At 55.5% G+C, this 26,999-nt stretch overlaps 1 protein-coding gene, 1 long non-coding RNA gene and 1 other non-coding gene across 4 annotated transcripts; all 3 read right to left on the minus strand.

Annotated features, from left to right (window-relative positions):
• Positions 1–2,868: 2,868 nt before the first annotated feature.
• MYO1G (myosin IG) lies at positions 2,869–18,039 on the minus strand. Of its 2 annotated transcripts, XM_032484338.1 has the most exons (22): positions 17,775–18,039; positions 16,018–16,226; positions 15,775–15,868; positions 14,820–14,985; positions 14,484–14,537; positions 13,102–13,197; positions 12,726–12,845; positions 11,943–12,167; positions 11,698–11,843; positions 11,161–11,275; positions 10,866–11,036; positions 10,596–10,666; positions 9,270–9,344; positions 8,928–9,060; positions 7,984–8,150; positions 7,456–7,663; positions 5,925–6,148; positions 5,239–5,383; positions 4,407–4,511; positions 4,093–4,206; positions 3,235–3,389; positions 2,869–3,145 (listed from the first exon to the last, which is right to left on the minus strand). In XM_032484338.1, exons 1-22 carry the CDS (start codon positions 17,867–17,869, stop codon positions 2,989–2,991), a joined length of 3,045 nt encoding a protein of 1,014 aa, XP_032340229.1. In that variant the 5' UTR covers positions 17,870–18,039; the 3' UTR covers positions 2,869–2,988. The 2 variants fall into 2 exon arrangements, with proteins under 2 accessions (XP_032340229.1, XP_032340230.1); XM_032484339.1 differs by lacking the exon at positions 11,943–12,167 and having other exon boundaries at positions 17,775–18,038.
• A 3,427-nt stretch (positions 18,040–21,466) lies between these two features.
• LOC106728501 lies at positions 21,467–25,032 on the minus strand. Its single transcript, XR_001364747.2, has 5 exons — positions 24,875–25,032; positions 24,489–24,537; positions 22,320–22,519; positions 21,722–21,825; positions 21,467–21,599 (listed from the first exon to the last, which is right to left on the minus strand). It is a non-coding gene; the product is annotated as an uncharacterized LOC106728501 (long non-coding RNA).
• Positions 23,845–23,976, minus strand: LOC116665165. The gene has a single exon (XR_004321723.1). It is a non-coding gene; the product is annotated as a small nucleolar RNA SNORA9 (small nucleolar RNA).
• Positions 25,033–26,999: the final 1,967 nt, after the last annotated feature.

Genomic DNA, 26,999 nt, shown 5'->3' on the forward strand with positions numbered 1-26,999 from the left:
CTGAGGCTTGATGAAGAGTTCTCTGGCCGAGTTCCCTTGTCTTTAAACTTGATTTCTGTACTGCTGACCACACAAGTTTATTCTGAGGATCTAACAGGACAAAGATACTTAAAACACGGTGATCCTTGTTTGGACAGATACAGAGAAAATATAATAGGTGGATTTTGTGTGGATAAGTGTTCAGACAAACCAACTGTAGAAGGATATTTGGGGAAAACAGAATATGGACCAGGTATTAGATGACATAAAGGAATTATTATTCGTTCTGTTAGCTTTGTTCATGGCATTTGTTTATGTAAGGAAATGTGTTTAATTTTTGGAGGTGTGTCTGTTGAGACGGTTAAGGATGAAATGACATGGTATCTATATCTAATCTGAAAATATTTCCGGAAAAAATTGAAGCATGTGTGGCAAAATGTTCATTCTTCAGTCTTGGTTTTGGATATACAGCTACTTTATAATTCTCTCTAAATAAAAAATGTAAAAAGACATACCATTTACAATAGCATCAACATATGACGGTCCTACAGATTAACCCAATAAAGATGTGCAAGGTTGTCGTGGTGAAGATTGTAACATCTTGTGACAGCTCATTGGTTAGACTCCAACACATGGAGAGATTCACACAGCGTTGGGTCAGAAAGCTCAATCTTTGTTTCAACTGAGTGGCGTAAAAAAATCACCACTAAATGTAGTGGCTTCAAACATCAACTACTTTATTTATTTAAGATGCTACCTGTCCCTCGCTGCGATCTATTGAAAGTCAGCCCTTGACACAAGGGTTTGTAAGAAAAAGAAAAAAGATGCTATTCAAAACCTGCTGGTCTTGCTGGTGGGGTGGCTTACCCGGCCCTCCCCAGCCTGTCTCTTTCTCCCCTCTGGTGGCCAGAATTGCCCCCACCTCCTGGTTAAAGCCACTCCCAAGGCCTGCCCAGATCGGAGGACAAAGCCTGCACAGGCGTGGACATCCACGGGAGGCCGCTGGGGACACAGGAATGGAGGTGGACTCTGATTGAGGCCCTGCCCATTGAGAGCCAGCTGACCCACGCCAGCACTCAGGACAGCAGTCCCCATCTGCAAAGCCAGTGCCCCTATCTGCAGAGTGGCTCTGGGTGGACGTGGCCCGGGGGCCCGTGTGCCTGGGTCTGTCCCACTCAGCACCTGGGTGGCCCCAGGGAGTCAGGGAACCTCAGTTTCCCCACCAGTAACAGTGGGAAGATGGACGGGGTGCTGACCTCGTAGGTATGGGGTGAGGTGATATTTGCAAAGCGCTTAGGACAGTGGCACATAGTAAGTAGCTTATGACAAATAAAGTGACTTACAATGCATGTGAATTGCCTGATACAAGGTCAGAGTTCAATACGGGCCTTCCTCTTCCTAGTATGTCACACACCTTCTCGGACTGGATCTCAGGGATCTTAGGAACAGTCCCAGGAACCCACCAGGCAGCTGTGAACTTTCTCCCTCGAGGCTGGACACACAATGTTTGGCTCTGGGCCCTGGGCTTGGAGTGGCCCCCAAAAGGGTGGACCCCCAAGTGTTGCCAAGTGGTGCGTGAGGTCTCTCTCCCTGGGCTCTGTGAAGTTCCCCCCCTCCTCCCTGAGCCTTCCTGTCAGCCGGGCAGCTGGGCTCCCTAGAGCTGTGGGAGAATTTGGAAAGGAAACAGGTGGTGCCGACAGGCTCTCGGACAAGCCATGTCCACAGGAATCTCAAAGGAGCGATCCAAGGGGATCTGATTGCTCTGCGAGGGAGGGGCTGGCCCAAAGCCACCAGAACAGGGGATTTACGCAGGAGTAGGCCCTGGGGGTGGGCTTTGGGGACCTCGAGGCCCCGGCTCAGAGTCAAGCTGTTTTTCTAGGGCAGGAGTAGCCAGACACAGATTTCATGGTGGGAGGTGACCCTGCCAGCCCCCAGAAGAGAGGCAATAGTGACAAGGGGACGCCTTAGTGAGTTCTGAGCCCTCCATGACACATCCAAAGGCCACAACACACAGATGCTGACCTCCCTCCTCATCAACAGGGCACAACCAAGCAAGGATGCCCCCCGAATTTAGGGTGCCCAAGGCAGAGGCACAGAGCAGCAGTGAGAGCAGAGGGGGCACCTACTGAGAGGGCGGGGAGGGGGATGGGTGGGATGGGGGTGCTGGAGAGGGGCTGGGAAGCTGGGGAGGGGCCAGGGAGCTGGGATGGGGAGGGCTGGGTGGGGCAGGGGACCAAGGGCTCAAGAGTTGCAGGGGCTGGAGAGGAGCTGGGGGCAGGGGGCGGGGCAGGGGGAGGGCTGGAGCTGGGGAGGAGCTCCGCTGGCCCGAGGAGGCGGAGGTGTGTCCACCCTGGCCTTCCTTCTGTTGGCTTTCTGGAGAAGCCCCAGACCCAGGGGTGGGCTCCCATCCTGAGAGGGAGTCTAAGAAGTCTTGGCTGCTTGTGTCCCAGAGGAGGGGTTCCCAGGGCCGGGGATGCCCACACCCAGCCCTGACACTGACAGCAGCTGGGACAGCGTGCACCCCCAGTCGGTCTGTGGGACCTCTCCGTGCCCCTACTGTGTGCTCTGCCCAAGCCCTGGGACCCCCAAGCTTCCCCAGTGACCCAATAGGAACAATAGCCCTAAAGAAAGGGGGAGAAAGAAAGAGACCGTGGCTGTGGGGACAGTCTGAAGCCCACAGGGGCAGCCTTGGAAGTGTCTCAGACCCGGGCTCCGGGTCCAGGCAATTCCTAGGCTGGGGCCCTAGGTGTTGGGGTCTTGCTGCCCCATCAGACCCGGCCCCCAGGCCTCTGCCTCTAGTTCGGATGACCCCACAGGGGTCAGCAGAGGACGCTGGGGTGACATTGGCCAAGTTGGCAGTGGCCAGAGAACGTCTACGCCAGACACAGACAGAGACATAGCATCCTTTATTGTACAGCGCGCCTGTGAACTTCCAGTGCTCGTGGGCGCGGATGGAGAACCCCTCCGCCTTCGCCAAGGCCAAGCCCGGGTGCGGGCAGACAGGTCAGCTCAGGAGCTCGGCCACAGGAGAGTGAAGGCGCCGCGGCTGCAGCGGAAATCCGGCTCCGGCTGCTCCGGCCTGGGCTCCACGGAGACCAGGCGCCGAGCCCCGCGCTGGGTCAGGGGGATGCAGTCGGAGACGCGGACCTCCAGGGCCCGTCCCTCCCTGAAGCGGGGACGGTTTGGGGGGAGGTCATGGTCAGGACCCGCAGGGCTCCACCAGCCCGCGGACGCCCCGCAAGCCCCGGGACTCACCCCTGGCAGTGCGCGGTCAGCACGCCCACCAGCTCCCCGACGCGATTGTCCAGCGGCGGCCGGGAGCGGTGCAGACACACCACCAGGTCGTCGTAGCCCCGCGCGTGCAGCACCACCAGCTGGTCCCGCCCGCTGGTCACGCTCAGCCCGGTCACCTGGGCCGTGGCCGGGAGAGGGGGTGGTGTCTCAGGGTCAGGGGTGAGGCAGGCCCCGCATCCCAGGAGCATGCCCACGCCCCCTGCAGCATCCCTGCCCTCTTCAGACAGCCTCTGGGAACACCGCAACACCTGAGGCTCCACAGTCCTGCCCTCCTCCCTTTCTGGCCCTGTGCCTAAATGGGAGGGTTGTGGCCAGCGTACCACATGCTCCCCTATCCTGACAGTTAGAGGGACCCCCAGCCTCAATCCCTGCCCTGGGCTGTCCCTTGCCCTGTGGGAGTATGAGCTGGGACTCCAGGGAGCCAGTGGGCCATAGAGATGCACATATGGGTGAAACAGACAGGGACAGAGTCTCATGGGTGGCAGCCAGGTCCATGCAGTCTGGGAGGGGGAGACCCCCAGCAGGCAGAGATATGGGGAAGAGGGGCCATCTGGCATTTGGCTCTGCCAAAGAGTGGAGCAGGAAGGGGTGAAGGAGCTGAGGGTGGGGTTTGGGCCCTACAGCCACGGGGAACGGGAAACCTTTGCAGGCTGTTCAGTGGAGGAGTGGGTGCGGGGGCTGCCATCCTGAGCTGATGCTGAGTTCTAGAAAGCTCTGGCCATCCCAGGTAGGCAGGAGGGGAGGGGCCCGGCAGTGCCCAGCAGGACCACCAGGCCAGCTGGAGCCCCATGGATGCCTCTGCCCTCCCGCGGGGCTCACCGCATCCAGGGGCACGGCCCGCATCACCCGGTACTGCCGGCCCGGCTCCAGCTTGTACAGGTGCCGGTCTGTGAGCAGGAGCGCCCGGTCCCGGCTTTTGTTGAAGCGATTCACCTGCAGGACAGGTGTTTTCAGGGGTCACTTGCCTGGCCCCAGGGGCACCCCGGCAAGTATGGCTGGGGGCTTCCCCTCCCTGGGGCCATTCTCTCACTGACTGGGTTGGAATTGACCAGTTTTGAAGTTTCAGGAGCAGCTGTGAACCTCTGAGCCGGGCCTGGGCTGGGGTTGCCACGTGCCCTGAACCCACTACTCACCTTTCGGACGTGGCTGGAGAAGAGCACGGCCCTGAAGCCGTCCTTCTCCCGAAGTGTCTTCAGTCGCTGAGCAAACAGGTCTGCGGCTGTGGGGTTGTCTGTGGCCTGAGGACACAGGGGGCTGCTTGGGATGGGGTCTTGGGATCATGCTTGATTGGCAGTGACTCTCAGTGAATCAGCACAGCCACCCTTCCCCTCAGAAAACTGTACGTCAGCCTCCCATTGGGTCCATCTGCCACGCTGGGTTCCCTGGGGGCCCAGCACGCAGACCCCGGCAGTCCTAAGGTTCCAGGCACACATGTCTGAGTCCTCCACACCCACCCACCAGCCCTGCTCCTCAGGCCAGGCCTGGACAGACACTGAGATGGAAGGGGCTGGGCAGGACCTGGCTCCTCCACACCAAGCCACCCACCTGGGCAAACCCCATGCCCCTAAGGCTTCATCCCCTGTAGAACCGGGCCGGGGGCCGCTCACAGCGCCCATGTGTGGGCCAAGAGGAGCCGTGGCGTGGGGTGCCAGCCAAGGGGCTGTGCCTAAGAAGGGGGCTCTGTGCCTGAAAATGGGGGTGTTGACCTGAACACGGGGCTGGGGGAGCTCTACCTGAGAACACGGGTACAGGAGTGTGAGTAGGCAGAGAAGCAGGTGATCAGTAAAGCCCAGGCCAGCAGGTTCTGGGTGAAAAATCTTAAACTTCAGAAGCCAAGGGCAGGAACAGAGAAGTCCAGCCCATAGGACAGCCAGACCCAGGGAGAGGACAGCTGAGGTGGACATAGGCAAGTTCTCAGCCTCGAGCCCCTCCTTGGCACCCCGCCCCGGCAGCCCTGACACTTACGGAGGACAAGTAGTCCTGGGCCCAGGCCCGCCGGCAGCCCCAGTCCTGCCGTAGCTCCTGCAGGACCCTCATGGCAGCCACCTTGGCCTTGATCTGAGCCATGTCTGAAGGGGGGATGTTCTTCACCAGCTGCCGGGCCCGCCACCTGGAAAGGACCAGGTGGTCAGACGGACCCCTGTGCAGGCCTCATCCTTCCTCACCCCTGGTCCTGACCCCCAGAACACATGCTAATGCCTTTCAAAGCCCCTCAGCCTGGCACTGGCCACCCTCTGTGTCCCAGCTTCCCTCGTCTCATTGGAAGGAGGCCTCTCCTGCTCTGAGCACCCTGGTTACCCTTCACCCTGTCTCCCAGAGAACTCCTATTCAGCCTTCAAAGCCCTGCTCAGTTGTAGAGTTTCCCCCACTTCTAGCTCTGACCCACCACCCTTCCTGCAGGCCTCTAGCAGGGAGAGAGAGGCCTGTGTCACCTCCAAATGCCAAGCAAGGTGCTGGGGACATTAGGGATCTGCCACCAGCTGTGAGGTGTGGGCAGCCAGCTAATGTGCACAGCCCGCAGTTCTCCTGCTTATCAAACAGGATTGTGTGTCTCCTCGTTGGCACTGTGGGGTTCAGAGGACCTCGTCCAGGTATTCAGTGGGCACTAGATCAGTGGGAAAGAGCAGGGGACGGTGGCAGAGGGTGAGTACCTGCAGAAGAGCGCCTGGCAGATGTCCTGGAAAGGCTGTAACACGGCAGGGGGTGGCGGCCAAACGAGGTCACGGCCATAGAGCGGGGGCTGCCTTGCGGCCTGGAATCGCCGCTGCATCTCCGTCAGGTGAGTGCGCACCTTGTGCCTCCGGAACGAGCGCATGATGGTGTAGACGGCCCTCAGTCGCCGGCAGTACCGCCTCGCCAGCGTACCCCGCCACGCCTGGGGGCCAGTGGGAGGTGGTGCTTGGTCAGGTCCAGCTAGGCCCCACCTCCCTCACTTCAGGAGACCCCCAAAATGGAGGAGCACCCCAAGAATGTAGCCATCAAAATCCAGACTGGAGATCCCACAGGGCCAGCAGCCCAGCAGACCCACAGATTAAAACAGACTTAAGCAATGTCACACGTGACTGCAACGTTACGAACTCTGACTTGAACAGACCGGGGACACGACTGGGGAAGTGTAGATAATTGACTGGACAGGACAGAAATTCCTCAGTCCTGTTTCTGTGATGGTAACATGTCATGTTCTTAAAAACAACCCTTGTGTGTTAGAGGAGACAATGGGGGTAACAATAAAACACAGTGTGTGATCATTAACTGGATTCTGGCTTTTTAAAAGATGTAATGGGTAGCAGTGGGGCACTTTCGCAAATTTGAATATGGCCTACATATCAGATTATATTTTATCAGCATTTGATTTCTTGAATGTGCTAATGTCAGCGTGGTTAAAAGGGTGAATGTGCCTGTTCTTAGGCTATGTCTGCTGAATTATGTAGGGGTGTCATTAGATTATATGGTTCCGGGAAAAATATAAACACATGCGTACATGAGTATCTGTATGTGGTTGTGGAGAAAGACAGACAGAGAGGCAGAGACAGGGTCGGGAACACACAATTGTAGCAATCTAGGTGAAGAGTAATTGTATGAATCTTTCTGCTTTTCTGTAGGTTTGAAATGTTAAAAATAAAAAGTTATGGGAAGAGATGGAAGAATCCTCATCCTTTGGAAATACATACTGAAATGATTATAAATGACATGATTTGCTTCAAAATAACAGGGTAGAGGTGAGGTGTCTGCACAAAACCACACTGGTCACGTGACACGGTTGACACTGGCCAGTAGGGATGTGGGAATTTAATACACCTTTCTGCACACTTTTCTCCGGGTTGGAAATCTTTCAGAGTCAATAGGAGAAAAAGAGGGAAAAAGAAAGGAAGGCAGGAAACCAGCACCCTGAATATCTTGTTTTGAGCATCTGGGCCTGAAGCTGGCGGCCACAGGACGGAGGAGACCTGAACCACATCCATGCTTTGTGCCTAAGGCAGTTTCAGACTCGGTTTGTCCCCTGTGAGTGGGGTCTCCCCCAGTGCTGGGAAGTGAGCCCGTGGTCCCGTCAGTGCAGGCACACGCCCCCAGCTCCGGGTCGGGCACACTCATCTCTCCTCTCCCCAAGGCAGGGAATGCACACCCACCTCTCCTTCCCGCCCGGCCGACCCCCTCCATGTTGGGGGTCCCTCCCCGCCACACCTTCTGCAGCAGCAGCACGATGATGGGGATGAGACACGCGCGGCTCTGCTCCAGCATGACCAGCGTCCGGGGCGAGCGGATGAAGAGCTTGCTGTGGCCAAAGGCCACGTCCCCCTGCAGCCCGTGCTGCTCCAGGAGGGCGCCCACGGCCGCCTTGTCGGAGCCCAGCAGGTGGTTTGGCCACGTGTACTCACAGGTCATCTTGTACCTGTCGCCGCAGGACAGGGCAGTGGGCGGGACGCGGAGGTGCCCAGCCCTGATTCGCCCCGCCCAGCGCCCCACCCTCCACACCGCACCACCTCCACTCCAGCGCCTGCGCCCAGCCCAGCCCATCCCACACCCCCTCCCTGCCACGCCCACCCCAGCCCAGCCCATGTGTCACACGAGGGGCCTCGATGACTGTCAGTGTCCCGAGGTTGGCAGCCTGCTGGCTCCTACATGCACTGATGTCTGAAAAGCACTTGCTGCTTTCGGCACCCCCAATCATCTGCCCCCCACAGGGGCGGGTTGGGGTGGGGAGGGCCATACCTGAGCAGGAATCGAGGATAGGGCTGGCGGGAAGCAAAGCCAGCCCTGCGGACCCTCACGTTCTCCAGGAGCCCCAGGTATGCGACCTGGTGGCGACAGTGGCCCTCATCCAGCTTCTTGGCCACCTTGTCCTCATTGGGCTTGATGCAGCGGACGTAGAAGGGCTCCTGTGGGGACAGAGGATGCTCGAAGAGGCCCATGCCACAGCCTTATGGTCAGCGGGCATGGGCAGCAAGTGAGTTCAGCCCTGGCGCCTCCGTCCCTCCCACACTGCCATCTGGGTGGGGAAGAGGCTCTCTCAGTGGGAAGGGGAGGCCAAGGGGCCAAGGGCAGGCAGAAGGGCAGGGCCCGGAGGAGACCGGGGGATGGGAGGACGGGAGCCCAATGCTCGGTGAGGGCAGGAGGCTGGGCCCAGAGCCAGGTTCTGAGGCTGAGGCAGCAGCAGTAAGCCCCACTTGCCCTTCCTCTCGCCTTCCTAGAGGCCCTGCTGAGTCTTTGGATGTCCTGTTGTTAAGCTGGCCCTGGAGTCCTCCCGCGGCCCCCTCTGACTTTGGACCCCAAGCTCCACAAGAAGTTAGTGACGCTTTGCTGTCCCTGTGGCCTCAGTTTCCAGAAGCTAATCCCGGCTCCACGCAGGACCAGGGTTGGGCCAACCCAAGCTCTGAGCAAGGTCTCCACCAGCCCATCCCCAAGAGGCTATGGGGCCAGAAGAAGGCTGCTAGAATCCCGTGTTTACTCAAGCCTCAGCCTGGCCCAGGGCATCTTTAGCCTGTGCAGTGGCAGGTCCCTCCCTGATGGAGGGGGCGTGGCTCACATCAGACAGGAAACCAACGCCCTCCTCCTCCCGGTGATGTGCAGGGACGGTGGGGGGCCCAACTTAACACCCAGGCCCAGACAGAAGGATCTGGAGGAGTCAGGGTCAGAGCAGGGGTGGGGGGCCGTACCTTGGAGGCCAAGTTTTCCACCAGGGCCACCATGGAATTCTTGAAGAGCGTGCCGGCCGTCAGGGGGCGCTTTGTCACCTCTGTGATGTCCTGCTGCCCGTCTGGCCACATGGCCCGCAGGGTGGGGTCCGTGCTAGGGATAAAGGCTGCATGTCCAACCGCCCTCCGCCCTCCCGGGGGACAGCCCCCGCCCAGCTTGGCCATTTGTACGCTACATGGCCTCAGTGTTGAACCTCAGGCTGTCTGTGAGGGTCAGACTGGAGTGTCTGAAAGCCCTTCCAGCCAGAACCCCTGGGCCCTCTGCCCTCTGGCACCCCCATACACGCCCAGAGAGCCGCTCACCTGTTGTACAGCAGCCGTTTGAAGTCCTGGAAGAGGAAGTCTCTGTTCTTGTCAATGAAGCCCTCCACCGAGTACCTGGGGGGCGAGGGCCAGTGAGGAGGCAGGAGCCTCTGATGGCCCCGAGCAAGCCCCTCCCCACCCCCACCGGCCCGTCCTCCTGTCGGTCAGCCTTCCTTCCTTCCTTCTCGCCAGCTCCTCTTCCCTTCCCCCTCCTGCCCGCTTTTTGTCTCATCGCATAAACGTTCTGCCTCAGAAGTTCCTCTCCTGGAAGATGAGTCCAGTGGTTATGCCCACAGCTCCGGAGCCAAATGTCACATCACTGGATCCTGGCTCCGGCACATACATGCTGTGTGACCTGGGACAAGTTACCTAAACTCTCTGTGCCTCAATGGACATCAAATGCTCAGAAGGTGCCTACTGAGTTTCTGTAAATATCAGTGATTGCAATTACAATCGGGAACTCCTGAGTCATTGATCTGTTTGGATCCTGTGGCACTGAGGACCTCAGATTCATTATCTCATCCTTTGACTGCTAGAAAGCTCAGTGCCAAAATCTTGGCTTCACTTGCAGCTCCTACAAAGACCTGGGGCGATGAGATCTGATTCCTGGTGATTGTCTTCTGACTCAATTTCTTCTTCTTGTGAAGGGCACATTAGACATTTGTGCCTCTCTCTGTGAGTCACCTCCAGTCGGCTTCAGGATGAGGTGAGTGACAAGTAAATTAACCATGTTGATTTCTGGAGGACACTGGGGGGGATCTTGGTACTCAGTATGTGGCGCAAGGACTCGCAGTGTCCACCTGGCCTGGGAGCTTATTAGAAACATAGACTCTCACCCCTCTGCCCCTCCTTGCTGACCTCCACCTCGAAGAGCAGACCTTGTTCATAGAGTGACATGAACTGGCCCTGGGCTAGGAGCAGAGGTCCCATCCTGGCTGCACCTTGGAATCTCCTATCCCATCCCATGAAAAGGGCATTTTTTTAAAGCTTCTCAGAAGATTCTACGATACAGCTGGGGCTGGGAACCACTAAAAAGCCCCGATTCATGCTTTTTATTCTTTTTATTTGTGAATCTGGTGAAAGGCATATTTTTAGTGTCTTAAAAAGGGGAGGAGGGAGGGTATAGCTCACTGGTAGAGCGCATGTTTAGCATGCATGAGGTCCTGGGTTCAATCCCCAGTACATCCATTAAAATAACTAAATAAATAAATAAATCTAATTACCTCCCCCCAAAAAAGAAAACAAAAAACCCCATAGACAAAAATAAATAAAATTTCTCTAAATGGGAGGGGGTAGAAGGGGAGACAGCTCAGTGAAGGGCCTTACGTGACATCCCCTGCATAGTGCTTGATCCGGAAGTCTCGGCCGAACTCCATGGTCTTGTCTGTGGGGCAGAGCTGTGGGTAGGGGACAGGCCAGGGTCAAGGCACAGAAGGTGTGTGGGAGGGGAGACAGTCCTCCAGAGGGGGCTGAGCCATCACCAGGGGCCCCCCACCAGAGATAGGCAGCATGGCGCCTGTGGGGCGCATGCATGCCAGTGTCAGGACCAGATGGAAGTGTACACGGTTGGGGCGACTGCAGGGGGCGGAGGGGCACCTGGCGGCTGGTGTAGTGTGGGTGGTGACGGTGGTGTGTGTCCAGGGTCTGCAGGAAGATCCGGTCAGTGATGGGGCCTGCGGTGCTGCAGGCCTCATCCAGCACGGCCAGGATGCCCCGGTGGGGCCGTTCCACCAGGTCCACGATGGTGGCGTTGTTAAAATACTCCACCTGCGGCGGGGCACGGAGGGCAGCTCCTGAGCCCCGTGGGCCAGTCTCTCCCCAGCGCTCCCGCCCAGCGCCCGCTCTGCCCAGCGCCCTGCTTCGCCCTCCAGGGCCCGGGATGCGCACTCACGGTCTGCCAGGTGATGCCCTCCCGCTCGTACTCCTCCTGCTCCTGCTTCAGGATGAGCTGGATGAAGAGCTGCTGCAGCTTCTCGTTGCAGTAATTGATGCAGAACTGCTCGAAGCTGGGGGCCGACGGGCCGTTCAGAGTCATGCCTTGCCCACCCACCTGGGGGCTTCCGGTCCACGGGGAGTGAGTGTGACAAAAGGCAGGCTTCCCCCCAAAAGTTTGCCGGAGGGGTCTGGTGCCAGGCACCCCAGGTGGCCCCACTGTGTGGGTGCATCTCCCACTCTGGGCTGCTCCTTTACCCCACTGCCCCCAAGTCCAGCACGTACACCTTGGAGTGGATTCCGGAGTCTCAGCAAGGGGGTGAGCACCACTGGATGGTGGCATAGCTGAGGCAGGCTTGAGGGCATGAGCTCGGCGCCAGGGACCAACCCAGACAGAAGTCAGACATTTGTTCTCCAGCCCAGCTGAGCTCCCCAGGACTAAGGCGGCCCTAGAGGTTGGGCTCAGAGTGTGGGATGTGGTGGCTGGGCTACCTACCTGTTGACAGGGAACACCTCGAAGCCGTAGATGTCCAGCACACCGATGACTGTGTCCTTGCCGTCGCGCCGGGGGTCCCGGCCCCGGGTTTCCATGACACTGTTGATCCGGTTCACCACCCACTCAAACAGCCGCTGGTACACTGCCTGGGGGGAGGCCACCAGCCAGCTGCTTCTGACTGCCTCTGCACTTGTCTCCTCCAGGAAGGCCTCCTGGGTTCCCCCCACCCCCCACCCCCAGAGTACCTTGGCACAGGCGTCCCGGGCATAGCTAGCCTCGGCCGCAGTGTGGCCCTTCTCAATGAGCTCTCTGCCTCCCGAGGCCACAGTGCGAGCCAGCAGGCAGCGCAGCACCAGCTCCCGGGGGGTGGCCGTCAGCTCAGCCACATGGTCCACCAGCACCTCCTCTGTCACCGCCAGGCGCCCCTGCTCCAGACCACCCTCCTCCACCTCCACAAACTCAATGTTTCCCTGGTGATGGGAAAACCAGAAAAAGTCAGGCACGCCTTTGCCCAGGGAAGGAGGAAGGGAGGGCAGGGCCAGGGGTGCAGTAGAGCCTGGCTTCTGTCATGTGCACAGCCAGAGATATGGGAGCGGTTCCTGGAGCACAGCAGAGCCTTCCCCAAGGCTTTCCACCCAAAACATCATGTGAGCGATCCCACTGCATCCGCCTGCAGCCAGCTACGCACTACTCACTCCTCATTCTACCTCACACAGAACAGAAGCTCAGAGGCGCCGAGTGACCTGCCCAAAGCCACACAGCTCTTGAATAACAGAAGCAAGAAGCAGGTCTGCATGATGCGCAGCTGTACTGAGCCCAGACTGCCCTTGCCTGCTAAGTCCGGGCTAATTTACTAGACAGGAATCAGGCACATTCTGGGCACGCAGAGCCCACGGCTCAGGGCCCGATCTTGAGGGAGCCCATCGCCAAGGCAACTTGGTTTCAGCAGAGGGAGGAGTGGGCCAGTCCCAGGGCTGGGCTGGCAGAGGCTAGTCCCTCCCTGAGGGGAGACGTCCAGCCAGGCTCACCAGGTGCAGTATGGCAGCCAGGATCCGGTGCACGGAGTCCACCTCCTCAGGACTGAAGCCGATCACACGCATGGCCTCTGTCACCGCCTGGTGGTGGCTCTTCTCGTCGGTGTCCAAGACCTGGGGGAGAAGGGGCTCAGCACCCCAGTGCCACACTGAACCTTGATTCCTCTATCCCAGCACGCACGCACCCCATCCCCACACCCAGCCCCAATTCCTCCAACTGAAAGACAGTGAATCAGGGCCCCACCAGTCCTGCTGAACCACTCACACCATGCTGGGCCCTGCTGAAGCCATTGGTCACCAGCACCCAGGACTAGATGTGATGAGAGCCTGGGTGCCCTGGCGCTTACACAGAGCCCTGGCCACCACTCACACTGAGCCCCGCTCCCTGGCGGGTGAAATTATACAGCGCAGGGTTTCTCTGCAGGTGCAATTTTCGCAGCTCCTCGTCCTCACAGCCCCGCAGCACCTGGAGGGCCGAGATATCCCTCAGTAAGGCCCCCTGAGCTCCAAAGACCCTATTCACAAACACAGCACAAACAGGCATGTCCTTCAACCACCGTTGACCCAACAAACGAACACAGGATGTGGGTCAGTGCAGTGATGGTGTGGGCACTGCCTGAGCGCAGGGAGAACCTGTTTCTAAGTTCAGACACAGTGTAGATACTGAACAAGTCTAATGAGAACCCGCTTCAGTGGTCAGACGTGGTGTAGACAACACTAGAGTCCAGGGAGATCCCACTTCAGAGACCGGACACACTGTAGACACCACCCATGTCTTGGGAGGACCTACTTCAGTGATAGGACACGAAGAAGACACTGCCAATGTCCAGGCAGACCCTCTTCACTGAGTCAGAAAGAATGTCGATACCACCCAAGAATGAGTGTAGAAAGAATGTAGATCCACAGAGACCCCACCTCAGAGCATCTCATCCAGTGTAGACACCATCAGTGTCCAGGTAGAACCCACCTCAGTGTCAGACATGGTGTAGATGCTGCCCATTTCCAGATGGAACCCACCTCCTGGTCAGATGCAGTGTGTACACAGCCCATGCCCAGGGAGACCCCACTTCAGTGTCATCAACTGTGTAGACGCTACCCCAATCCAGGGGAAAACCACTTCAGTGGCCAGACATGGTGTAGATATCACCTGAGTCCAGGCAGAACCCACTTCAGTGAGTCAGAACATAGACACCACCCAAGTCCAAGGAGATCCTGGCTCAGTGGGTCAGAATGGTGTAGACACCACCTGAGTCCAGGAAGAAACACTTTAATGGGACAGACTCAGTGTAGACATTAACAGTATCCTGAGAAATGTCACTTCAATGGTCAGAGACAGTGTAGATGCAGCCAGTGTCCAGGCAGACCCACCCTAGTGGTGCAGATACCTCCCAAGTCCAGGGAGATCCCACTACAGCTGGATTGAAGTAGGTGTGCCTGTGTCCCGGGATAACCCACTTCAATGGTCAGGCACTGTCAGCCCTCAAGTAGAACCACCCCAGTGGTGCTCAGACATGGTGCAAACACTGCCTGAGTCCAAGGAGACCCCACCTCAGTGGATCTTACCCATTGTAGATAGTATCAGTGTCAGACGCGGTGTAGACACTGCCCAGGTCCAGGGAGTTCCCACCCCAGTGTGGGTGGGGGAGGGGCAACGGGAGCAGGGCAGGGGCAGAAAGGGGCGGGGAAGGGAAATGGACAATGAGTTGGGCAATCAGGAGGGCTTCCCAGCAGTCCCCACCTGCTTTGGCTCACCTGGTAGAAGGCGTGGAAGTTCCTTTCCCCCACGTGCTGCTTGAGGACCCGAGACTGAGGAGAGAGAGGCAGCTGGACCCAGGCCTGGATACTTGCCCCACCCAGAAAACCTACACCAGAGCCCCCAGGGCAGTGCAAGTAGTGGGGCGGGGGGGCACCCCCGCCACCAGCCACAGCGGGAGCTCAGCCCTGTGAACCTGGGACATCCAAGAAGGTATGTTCCTGTCTCTTGGGCCCCAGGCCTGGGAGGGTCAGCGAGATGGGGCAGCTCTGCCTGATCCCCCCGAGGGAGGCCGGTGCAGCCCACCTGCCCAGGGTCTCAGCAGCAGGGCCCACCTTCTCCAGCAGGTAGCTGTGGATGTGCCCCCCCACAGGGTCTCCTTTGAAGTCGAAGTTGATGTCCATGTACTTGCCGAAGCGGCTGGAGTTGTGGTTGCGGTTGGTGCGAGCATTGCCAAAGGCCTCCAGCACGCAGGTGGACTTGAGCAGCACGTCCTTGACCCTGCGTGGGGGCAGAGGGGCTGGGGTTCTAACAAAGGCCTCGCACTGGGGACTGCTCCCTGGTCCAGCATCTCCACCTGAGGCCGTGGAATGGCCCTTGACTCTGGGACGCTGGGAAGGGCACCTGCCAGGCACTTGTGCCGGGTGTGGTGTAAAGCCTGAGGCTTGAAAGGCATCAGCAAATGCAGACAGTCACCTCCCTGCCTTCCCAGACCAAAGATGCAGGATGCACTACAGAAAGGAGTGAGGTCTGGACGCTCCACCATCTTCAACCTCCAGTTGTAGGGGTGGGCGCTGCCAGCCATGTGTGCTCTGCAACTTCCACTGCTGTTCCCACTCTAACCTGAACCCCACCTCCCCCCAACTTGACAGGAAGAGCCGGGGCTCCCACACAGGAAGCTGCTCCTACAAATCCCCGCTGGTGGGCAAGTGGATCCTGGTTTCCCGGTTCCCGGTTCCCGGCCCAAACTCTTGATACCTAGCCTGGCCTCTGGGCCTTCCTGACTGGCCAGCCAACTTCCCCACTTCCATTGGGTCCCAAGGAGGGCCTAGCCCCTGTCTGTTGGTCCCCTGCACCTCACCTCCTCCCTGTCCGTAGAGGCAGGGCACCCCTATGCCGGGCCTCACCCCTCTTTGGTGGAGAGGTCTTGGCTGTGGGTCATCTGGAGCCTTCCTGACAGAGAGGTTCACTGAACTTGGCCTGAGCTGGACTCAGTCATGTCTCTTGCTCCCTGATCAGGCATGAGGCCTGGGCTACCCCCGCCCCCACTTCATTGGCGCCCCTACTCACCTCTCCACTTCGGCCCTCTGGCTAGGGTTGGTGACGGCAGCTATGTATTGCATGATGTGCTTGCTGGCTTCTGTCTTCCCTGCCCCACTCTCCCCTGCCAGACAGATGGACAGTCAGACAGAATATTTGGCTGCTCCCCCTTAACCAGCTCCCTGTGCCCGCCCCCCCACCAGGTGCACCAGTCACCTCCCCATCACTGACAAATGAAGACACTGGGTCCCAGGGAGGGAGTGGAGGAGGTACCTGAGATAACAATGCAGGTGTCCCTGGACCGGCGCTTCATTGCCCTGTAGGCGGCGTTGGCCACGGCATACAGGTGGGGCGGCCGCTCATAGAGCTCCCGGCCCTGGTACCTGGCGATGGCCTCAGGCCCGTACAGGGGCAGCTCCTCGTAGGGGTTCACGGACACCAGCACCTCGCCGATGTAGGTGTAGATGCGGCCCTTCTGGAACCTGGCACAGGCAGAGCCAGTCCTCAGTGCTCAGGGCCTTGGGGGACACACATCTAGGTCCTAGGGCACTGGTCCACCCCCAGGGCTGAGAGCTGAGACTGGGTGGGGGGTAGGCTGATTTGAGTCTTGCTGGGACCCTCCACCCCCACCCCAATATCGTGTTGGGATCCAAGCTGCTGTCCCAGCAGGTTCTGATGTCACAGGAGTCATGACTGCCTGTTTTATTAAGGGACCGACTTGCCCAAGGCCACACTGGGCAAGGCAGAGCCGGCGGACTGGGAGATGGGGTTAAGGACAGAGAGGAGATCGGGGTGGGAGATGGAGGGAGGGGCCTCCGGCCGTTTCCGGCTCAAGAGCTGGGCGGGACCCAGAAGCAGAAGCCGACTCCACCCAGCCCCACCCAGACAGCGGGACTGGGAGGGGTGCAGGGAGGGGCCTGGGGCTGTTGCACCACCACCTTCCCTGGCACATCCTCAGACTTCTCAACCCTTCCTTTCAGGAGCCTGGTCGCCAGCGTGGGTGCCTGGGTCCACCCCTCTCTTGACCTTTCGGCCCTGGGAGGATCCTGCGCCCCGTGGTGTCTGGGACCCACCCTGCCCCTGATGGCCTGTCCGGGGTTCCTCTTCCTCCACCGCCTCTGACAGGGGAGTTCCCTGTCTTGGCTCCCCTCCACACCCTCCGCTACCGCCAGACAGGATCTCCAATCTGTAAGTTGTGCGGCCAGGGGCTCAGTGCTCCACCGTTCACATGGAGACGGTAATACCTGTCTCACACGCTAGTTTATAAGAACGAATTGAAATCCTGCTTAGTTCCGTGCCCCATACAAAAGAGAAGCTCGTTTCCTGTCTGACTCTCTCCTCTCCATCCCACAGCCCTGGGCTTGGCTCATGGCCCGCAGCCTCTGATTTCAACAATCTGGGCTCAGTGGACGCTGTCCCCAGGCTCTTCCACAGCAGGCTGCCTTCTGCTCCCCCTGGCTGTCCTGGTGCCACCCCATCTCACCACCTGTCCCCCAGCTCCTCCCTGCCCTCTGCCCTCCTCCACAGCAAATAGGGCCCCATGTCATTTCTACCAGCCACACCCTGAAGCACTCCGCATGCCCCCTCTGCCAGCGTCATCTCATCTTGTCCCCAGGGCAGACCTCACCACTTCCCTTGGAGCCCCTCAGGGCCCAGCCCAGCCCCACAAGGGAGATGGAGTGTCCAGTGGGTCTGGTCAGGGTGCCTGTCTCTGCCAGGACAATGGGTCAGAAGGCACGGGTCTGGGGAGCCCACTCCAGCACTGGCTGGCTGCTCTGGCCGTGAAGGGGCAGTCCTTCCTGCCCTAGCCATCCCCCTGTGGTCACCCAGACAGTGGGCTGGGTGGGTGTGTGCGCACCCCACCCCCCAAGGCTGATGGAGACCAGAGGGGGTGGGGAAGGCGAGCCTGTGCCCTGGGTCTACCTGAAGAGGGAGGGGAGCCTGTGTCCTGGGTCTACCTGAGGAGGGGAGGGGAGCCTGTGTCCTGGGTCCACCTGAGGGGGGGAGGGGAGCCTGTGCCCTGGGTCTACCTGATTTTCAAGTTCTCCATGAAGTCGTCCATGGTCACTTGGTCCAAAAGCACAAAGTCGGGTTTGCCGCACTCAGGGCCTTCCTCGTCCTCCATCCTGCCGGCGGGAGCACCCAGGCCAGGTTGCCCAGACCTTCCTGTGCAGAGGGACGGAGGGGAGGGGTGCTCTCGCACAGGCCCAGCCCTCCCTGCCCGCAGCCCTCGCTGCCTGCCGCCCCTGCGGTGCTGGTGAAGTAGGAAGTGGGTTCTTCTGGCCCCAGGGAGAGGTTGTCCTCACCACTTGCTGGTTCCCTCCCAAGGGGCTCTGACCCCTGCTTCCTGGTTCCCCTCAGGGCGTGCCTAACGGCTGGGGAGGTGGCTGAGGTGCTGATGCTCTGGAGGGTTCCTGCTGGCCTCCTGCGGAAACGCTGACCCTCTGTGATCTCTTAAGTCCACCCTCTCCCCAGGCAGCAGGATCTCTGCCACCCCCAGCCCTGCCACCTCGGTGTCACTCATGTGGCTGTAAGAAAAGGTTTCATCACGTGGTTGTGGCTACATAACCCTGTACCTATACCTAGGTGGATTTTAGGGTAGGTACACTGTACTTGAAAAAAAGTGAACAAATGCTCACACCCAGGCCTTTGGGGCAGGAGTCTATGCAATACTTCTTCCAAGTGTGCAAGATCACGCTGGGATGTAAAGGACAAAGCCAGCTTCACGTCACACCCCGCTATGGCCACGGAGCTGGATTTATTGTGCCACGATTGAGTCTTGCTGCTGGTCCAGGCTTCTGGATGTTTTTTCCAGTGGTTTCCTCTGTGTCCTTGGTGCCCAGCTGCCTGCCCCTTCAGTAGTAAGGACTAGAAACAGCACCAGGAGCCCTCCTGTCACACTTGGGTTCTCACAGCTCAGAGGTGCGAACTGTCATTTCATTCTGTAGGTAAGGCAGCACCTTTAGAAGTGGCCAAACTAGTCAGCTCAGATTTGTCCCCGAACAGCGAACAGCGTTCTTTGACCACATGGCGTCCAGGGGAGGCGTTGGAAGGGTTTGGGGGTGTGGAGGCACAATTCTCTCTTGTCCCTCCCCTGGCACAGGGAGGACAGGTTATTTCCCAAATTTGAGTCATCCATATACTATCTTTGGGATTCTGTACTCAAAATGCTAGTTTATTTAAAATAATTGCCTTTCGATCAACTCACTTTTTTTTTTTGAGTAAAAGTAGATTTATTTAGAGAGATGTACACTCACTCCAAAGACAGAGTGCAGTCCGTCTCAGAAGGCAAGAGAAAAGCCGAGAGGTGCGGAGTTGTTTAAAGTAAAAGTAGATACACACCCCAGAGACAGAGTGCGGGCCCTCTAAGAAGATGAGAGAGGGCTACCACCTCCATCAACTCACTTTTTTAAACTCTGAAGTAGTTTGATAATCAAGAAAAGGTTTTTCTCTTCCTTCATACACCTTAAAACTGAGACATATAACACAATGGAAAGTGCTTGTTCAAATGACTGTTAAAACTCAGGCACTCACTTTTGTTCTGAGGGGACCCTCCCATCAGGTCCGGGTTTTGGGTCCACTCCGCACCGGGCCTGGGGCTTCTCTTAGGCAAATTCTGGTCAAGTTTCATCTTCCCTCCACACCCTGTGCCCCTTGGGCTGGTGCTTTTGAAGGGCTTTCCCAACCAAAGGTCTGGACAGCCCAGGGAGTTCTCACCAAGCCAGGTCCCAAGGTTTCACTTCCCCAATCTCCCAACCTCTTGGCACGGGTCTGCATTAAATTAAGACCTGAAAGCACCAACATGGCTGTTCCAGTGAAACTTGAACCTGGTAAAATTTTCACATCACTAGATAGTTTTCTTTGGGTTATTTATTTTTTTTTCAAGTAAGGATGTCAAGAGGGGAGGCTATAGCTCAGTGGTAGAGCACCTGCTTAGCATGCATGAGGTGCTGGGGATTAAACCTAACTAAAATCAAGAACCTAATTACCTACCCCTCTCCCCCAAAATTTAAAAAAAAAAAAAAGAAGTCAAGACATTCTTAGGTTGGGGATTGGCCCATGGATGGAGCTTGCCAGGCTTGGCTTTGGACCCTGCTGCTGTGTGACCTTGAACCTAACTGCAATCAGGACTGCTCTTGCCCCTGACAGCTTGCACAAAGCATTGCACCCGTTGCCTCCTGTATCACATGAGGCTGATGACGTCACACCGAAAGTCCTTCCCCTTCCTGGGTCTGGCTGGACCTCTGTGCCCAGGTCGGTTCTCTGCCTTGTCTCAGGCAGGACAAATGGCGGCCTTCTTTGCAGCTTCCCCAGGGAACGGTCTGACAAGTTGGGGCAGTGACTGGTGGAGCGAGTGGATGAGGGCGGGACAGCAGGGAGGAGCCCCTGGGGGCTGAGGGTAGCAGTTTCACTCTCATTATCTCCTCTAGGCTGATTTCAAGATGCCTCCCTTTCCCGGTCCCTGCAGTGGCCTCCCCCACTGGCTCCCCTTGCTCATGCCACCGACCTTTGGGGCAGGTCCCCAGCCCTTCTTAGCTCTCCTACCATAACTGTACCATTTTAGGGTTTGCTTTTAAAATCTATTTTTGCTTCATCTCAGGGCATACATTGTTGGGTTAGTTGCAGGGAAGGGGTCCACCAAGGTGGCCTGGAGGGGCATGGACCCACGAGGGCCACATGGCTCATCCTGAAGTGCCTGTGAGGAGCTGCTCTGAGGCCACCTCTCATGCTCATCTGCTGGGGGGCTGTCAGGTTTTCCCCAGTATCCGGTTCTGAGCTGTGAGGCTTTTTGCTCCTGCCCCCTCAGGGTAATTTTATAGCTGTGGTGACTCAGAGTGTGGGTCCCTTTGGGTACTTTTCCATTCACTATGTCAGTAAGAAACTGAACGTAAGAGTGGCTCACTGAGAAGTAAGCCAGAAAGAGAAAGAAAAATACCGTATGATATCACTCATATGTGGAAGCTAAAAAAAAGACGAACTTAAATATAAAACAGAAACAGACTCAGACATAGAATACAAACTTGTGGTTGCCGGGGGGGGGGGGGGGGGTGGGAAGGGATAGACTAGGAGTTTGAAATTTGTCAATACTGACAGCTATATAGAGAATAGATAAATAAGTGTATACTGTATAGCACAGGGAAACATACAAGATCTTGTGGTAGCTCACGGTGAAAAACAATGTGAATGAATGTATATTCATGTATGACTGAAAAATTGTGCTCTACACCAGAAATTGACTCAACATTGTAAATCGACTGTAACTCAATAAAATTTTTTTTAAAGTGATCTCTGCCATTTAGATGAGGAAAAAAAAGTGGTTCACTGAATCTTTTCTGGCTCAGTTAGCCTTGGCTGGCCTGCTGACATTAAGCTAAATCAGCTAAACTCACTCACTGAATTATGAGCAGTTATTTATCAAATGAAATAGACTGAGGGTGCATCACTCATCCTAAAGGTATCAATCCACACTTTGGTCTCAATACTATGGTGCGTACCCAAGTCTAACCCACACTGGTGAGGGGGACAAGAGGCACAGAAGTCCATCAAGCCAATGGAACCCACCCCAGGATCTCAAGGTCAAGCACCCACTCTGCAGTTTACAAAGCAGTAAGAATGGGAGACATCCTCAGGCTCCCTAAAACTTGGCTGAAATTCCTTTAAGGGAAGGGTCTTCCCCCCTTTTGTATCTAACATATGGAAAAAAGAAACAGGCTGGACTGAATTATACATTTAAAGCCATTTTATTAAATATTAAAAGTAACCATATATTCTCATTCAGATGCCAGAGGGGCCTGAGTCCTGAAGTACAGCGAGGATCCTTATTCTGGAAGCAGACGGCATGCATGGCACCAAACCTGAGGTCAGAGAATGTCAGTCAGACGTGCACACCTGGCCCTGAGCCACCCGCACCTTAGCCTGGGCCAAGAATCAGAAATTCCTGACTCGTCCTGGCAGGGGAGCAAGTGAGGATTCAAACCTGCTCAGAGAACTGAAGCGCAAAGGCCTGGGTTCAAGTTCTGCTGCACGGTCACCAGGTGTGCCAACGTGGGCAGGTCACAACATCAGCTTCCACTTCCTCAGCTGCAGAAACAAGGAAATTAGAAACAATCAGGAGGCGTGCTGTGAAAACTAAGTGACGTAAGGATACAGCCAGGGACTGTTACAGTTCCCAAGTGCTACCGAGGGGCAATAAACAGAATGGAACCTGGGTGCACACTCCTCACTCCACTGTGAGCTAAGTGGCCTCTCTGACAGACTTACCAACAGCCAGGCTGACACACTACTGACCTAGGAGATTCTCAGGGAAAGGGCTGTGGGTTGAATCCAAAACCACAAAGGCAATCAAACTGCCGTGCCAAAGAACCAGGACCCCACAAGTCTAGACACTAGACAACCATCTATCCACAAAATAGTCTCATGAACTTGAAGGCAATTAACCTTTCTGGGACTCAGTCACTGACTTACAATATGGAAGGTAAGAATAAGCTGATGGCTTTGTGCTTATGGAAAATGAACATATAAAACGGAAGTGTAGTGAAGAGATTTGCTAGGCCAGACTCTTCCTGCCTACTTACCACTGCAGATCCCATGAACAACTTATCAGCCACTGAAGGGATTCTCTCTCAGGTCTCTTCTAGCTCAGACATCCTGAGATTTCTGCTGCTGAAACACCTGTCATGTACTGGGGCAGGAACACAGAGCATAGTCTGCTGCGGAAGCCACGCCTGTCAGGAACCGGGAAAGGTGACATGGTAGCCCGTCAGCCACATGGATGCTATAGGAGACATGTGGCAAAAAACAGCTGATTATTCACAACAGCAGCAGCAAAGCAACAGTGTTTTCCACCGGCCCCAACTCCTACAGGGTGACACAAGGGGAGCCAGAAGGCACCCGCTCCGGGCAGCACTACAGGACAGTACAGGGAAAACCAAGTCTACAGCAGACAGCGGGCAAGCCTGCACTCTGCTCTGCGGTTCTACCTCGTATTTCCCAAAGCTGTCTGCTATTCGAAGGTCTCTGAAAAGAACGCCTGGGGCAAAGGGCAGACGGCGCCTTGCTCCTAGGACTGCAGAAACAGGAGACTCACAAAAGTGTCTCCTGACGACAGCCCCAGGAGGCTGGTGTGTTTAGCATCTGCACTTGGACTGAAGAGATTCAATTCTGCTAGAAGCCCCAACCTTCAAGGGATAATGTGCGGTGTGACACAGAAATCAGGAGCACAGGAGCTGCGCTGACCTCCAATGACCATGCTGGCCGCTCTCTCCGTCCCAGCATATCCCTGACTGCACCCAACAGCCCTTACACAAAGGCAAGGCCCATTCCCCTCTGACCCAAACTTCCCACCTGCTTCTAGATTCCATTCCTCCCTCCTGGTCTAGCATCCTGGAAGAGAGTGCAGGCTGCAGGGCTGGAGAGGCCTCACACCTGACCCTAGCCTACAAGTCACTGGCTGGCAACCCTGCTCACGTGATTCTGAATGGACCTCTCTCATCTGTACTGGACCTAAGAGTGCCTTTCAGTAGTCCTCAAAGATTTAAAGTGGGTTAAGAATTAAGTGTGGCACAAAACAAGAGTTCAACCAAATCAGTACCCTCTTCTCCCACGAGGTCTTCCTTTATCAACGCACCCTCCACCAGCTCCTGGGGTACTCAGCCTTGCTACAGAACTTAGCCTCCAGTTCTCATTGGCTTACCTGCTATCTGTAAATATTCTGTATAGTCAGCCCCTCTTGGCAGGACTCATCATTCCTTTCTATTCTTTATTCCCTGCTGCTGGTCCACTTCCACCTTTACCACTCCCTCTGAACTCCAATTTCAACTTCTATAAAGCTTTAAAGGATATTATAAAATAAAATTTCCAACAATCTTGTAACACAGCAAACACTCAAAGTCCAAAACAACTTCTGCAAAATTACCAGTGTTCTATAACCTGCACAGTCAAATAAAGTCTCCACTTGCCAAATGTGGCTATTGAGCATCTAAACTGTGGTTAGTGTGAACGAAAAACTCAATTCTAAATTTAACCATGTGAATCAAGTGGTCACCACATCAGACAGTACAGACCTGTACACTGCCAAGCACACCACGGAAGGGAGCAAGCAATTGTCTGAAATTTCTATAACCTTGCTCTGGATGAAGCAGGGCAAGGCCTCAAACCGTTTCAAAATTTTCTTGCAAGCACTGTAGGAATGCACAGGGTCACCACAGACCCAAGCACGCTGGAGGCTTGCAGGTCACGCTCCTCTAAGTCCGTAAAGTACGCCTACTGAGCACCAGCCCCGAGGTCGGAAGCTGGGAGAAGAGATCGTGGGGTTGAATTAGGCCTACTTGAGTTTCTTACGGGAGCCCATGGACACAGGTAACTCACAGACAGTAGGAAGGGATGGACTACGAACAGCAATCCGTTCCAAAGGGCTGAGGGAATGAGGGAAAGGGCCTTGGAGGCAGCCTTATCAAGTAGTGAAGAGGGTTAAGAATTAGCTTTACTCCTTATAATTCCAGAGCAGAACTTCCTAAAATTACAAGACCACAGAAATATCCTTATCGTCATTATCATTACACAAAATCGCCCTTTCTTCCATCGCGTTCTTAGTATGTAGGCTACAGTTCAGAAAATAGTTCGGAACTGAAGGCCAAGACACAAAAATAGATTCGGAAAGGATTTTCCCCGTGAAATAATGGTGGAGAAGAACAGCAGGCCCAGTTCTGGGAGTGGTGAGCTGGGGCCCAGGTAGCGTCACTTACCAGTGCATCTTACAGAGGATCTGCTGCGGAGGAGTCGAGGGTGGTCCACCTGGAGGAAAGACGCGGTCAGCTCAAGCCAGGCCTTGAGTCTCCCTCCTAGTTCTCGCCCCTTGGGAGGCCATACCCACGACCCCATCCCGCCTAGCGCTGCCCGCCAAGGCCACACGTATACTCCGAACCGGACCCTCAGAAGCTCGGTTAGAGCCATGGTCCCGAGTCCCCTCCAACCGCAGAATGGAACGGCCCAGGCCAAGGGCCCCTAATCGCGCCCTACTCGACCGAAGGGGCCACGCGTGGGACATTTGCGGGCGGCGCGCCCACTCCCATTGGGCCGGACACCCGGCACCTCGCACCCCAGCAGGACCCCGAGGCCCTACGACCTTCACCTGGCTTCAGCAGACGGCAGGCACGGCCTAGGACCCTCGATGGCCCCGGATGGCGACGACAACACCTAGGAGAGACCTCACCATAGCCGCCAGCCATGCCTACTGCCGAGCACGCCCCGCGCTCGCGTCATCACGCCGCCTGCCGGCAGACGCACGCAGCGTCACGTGACTCGCGGCCCCGGCAAATGACGTCATGCGGGAGGGGCCGAGGGGAGGCTTGAAGCGAGGTAGTTGTGCCGCTCGGTTGCGCCCCGTGAGGACGGGAGCGGAAGTCCGGTAAAGAAGTGGAAGCAGGGCGTCCCTGCTACCCCTGGGCTTGGATAGGGTACCCCGGAAGGCTTGGAAGCGGGCCCTGGAAAGGAACAGGAGGACGGGAGCCAAGCCGGGAGCTGGGCGCCGGCAGGCCCGGGCAGGCGGAAGGCCGCTGGGTCCTTCCTGTTGAAAATAGGGAAGACACCCCCTTGACTTTCAGAATTGCATTCTCTGCCCTTCCAAATGAATGTAAATTCCTAATGGCTAAATAAGCCTACGGCTAGTCTCATAACTCAGGAATGTTTCCCAAGGGCCTGGGAACCCTCTTTCTGAAATGTTACTGTCAAGGGAGAGAAACCCCGATCTCCCTTGGGAGATGCCTGAGGTTAAGGGCCCACTTGTCGCCTGACTCCAAATTGCGCAACCTACGGGTTATGTGAACTTAGCTATATAGAAGAGCGGAGTTTCCTTTCGTCTTTGCATCCCTTTAGTCGCTCAACTGTGATGCACATTATGGTTTAGTGCTTACACGATAAAAAAATTGTTTTCTTCTCCCAGAGGTTTTCTGAGTTGGGAGGGAATTTTAGTATTATTTATATTTCTCCCACACTGGGTGAGAAAAGCACTTTGGAAGGTACTGAGATTAGAAAGGGTGTGGCTTGTTGGAGATCCACTTAAGTATTAACAGGATTGTAGAGTCTTCTCCATAAGGAGAGATAGATAAAAACTACACATTCAAGGGTTTTGAATATCAGACTAGGAAGGCAAGAACTTGGTTCTGTAAGTACAGAAAAGCAGAGCAGTACTTGAAATTCATCTTTTATATAGAGCAATTCTTAAATACATTAAAGCGATTTATAGTATACAAATCTCATTGTTTTGTTAAATTTCCTCAGACAAGTAAGGCAGGAACATTGCTTCCAGATTGCTAACATGGAACCTAACATCCACCGAAAGAGATTAAGTGGCTTGCTCAAGATGTCAGAGGGCTAAGGGCTTGATACAGGTTGTTTTAGCTTAAAGTTCACTGCTTTCTCCATTCTGTCCCTCTGCCATGAGATAATCAAAGAGAACCAGGAAGGTAAATGGTTATGGAGGATCAGAGTGTGGGCTTGAGGGTGTAGGTATCTATGTGTGACCAAAAAAAAGTGGGCTCTCCAAGGGCTGAAAGAGAGAAAGGCTTTTTTTTTTTGAAATGCTAACCAACAAATCACTAGAGAGGGGAATAAGCTCTGTGGATACTTATCCAAGTAAGAAGAAAGGATGCCAAAACTCATCTGACTGCTACCTCATAATAAAATAAGATGTCTTAGTCCTGTGAATGAGAAATTATTTTCTTGATCAACTATTTTAAAATTACATTTAATTCAGGTTACATTTTCAGGTATCAAATATTTCAAACATAAAAATACAGGGAATAGTGCAAATATCTTTCATACATACCCAGATTTAGGAAAACTTGAACAAATGGAAATGCCTGTATGTTTGACCAGGAAAATTAACACCATAAATAGGTCGGTTCTTCCTGTAAATGTAATGTGATCCCAGTGATAGTATCAATATGTTTTTTTTTTAACTAGTCAAGTTGATTCTAAAGTTCTCATGGAAGAAATCAATGAACTAGCGTTGCTAGAATATTTGACAAGAATAACGTTGGAGAACTAACCCCATCATATGTTAAAACTTATTAAAGACCTATAGTAAATGCAGTTGTATGGTTCAGAACCTGAAGGGAAAGTAGCCATCAAATCAATATTCATTCTTCTTTTCATCCTTACCAGGCAGCAGCAGCAGCAGCATGTGATTATATGATTAAAAATCACATAATCAAAGCTCAATTGCATTATACTAGGAGGCTGCATGAGACTGGCAC

The sequence above is a fragment of the Camelus ferus genome, chromosome 7 (assembly GCF_009834535.1).
Source record: "Camelus ferus isolate YT-003-E chromosome 7, BCGSAC_Cfer_1.0, whole genome shotgun sequence".
NCBI lineage: Eukaryota > Metazoa > Chordata > Mammalia > Artiodactyla > Camelidae > Camelus > Camelus ferus.

Excerpts from the sequence above, each read along its gene's own strand:
- MYO1G (XM_032484338.1), bottom strand. The coding sequence starts at position 17,869 with ATGGAGGACGAGGAAGGCCCTGAGTGCGGCAAACCCGACTTTGTGCTT. Across the intron at positions 14,538-14,819 it reads ACAGCTACCTGCTGGAGAAG|TCTCGGGTCCTCAAGCAGCA; the intron begins GTGGGCCCTGCT and ends CTCTCTCCTCAG. Across the intron at positions 4,207-4,406 it reads TCTCCAGCCACGTCCGAAAG|GTGAATCGCTTCAACAAAAG; the intron begins GTGAGTAGTGGG and ends CCTGTCCTGCAG.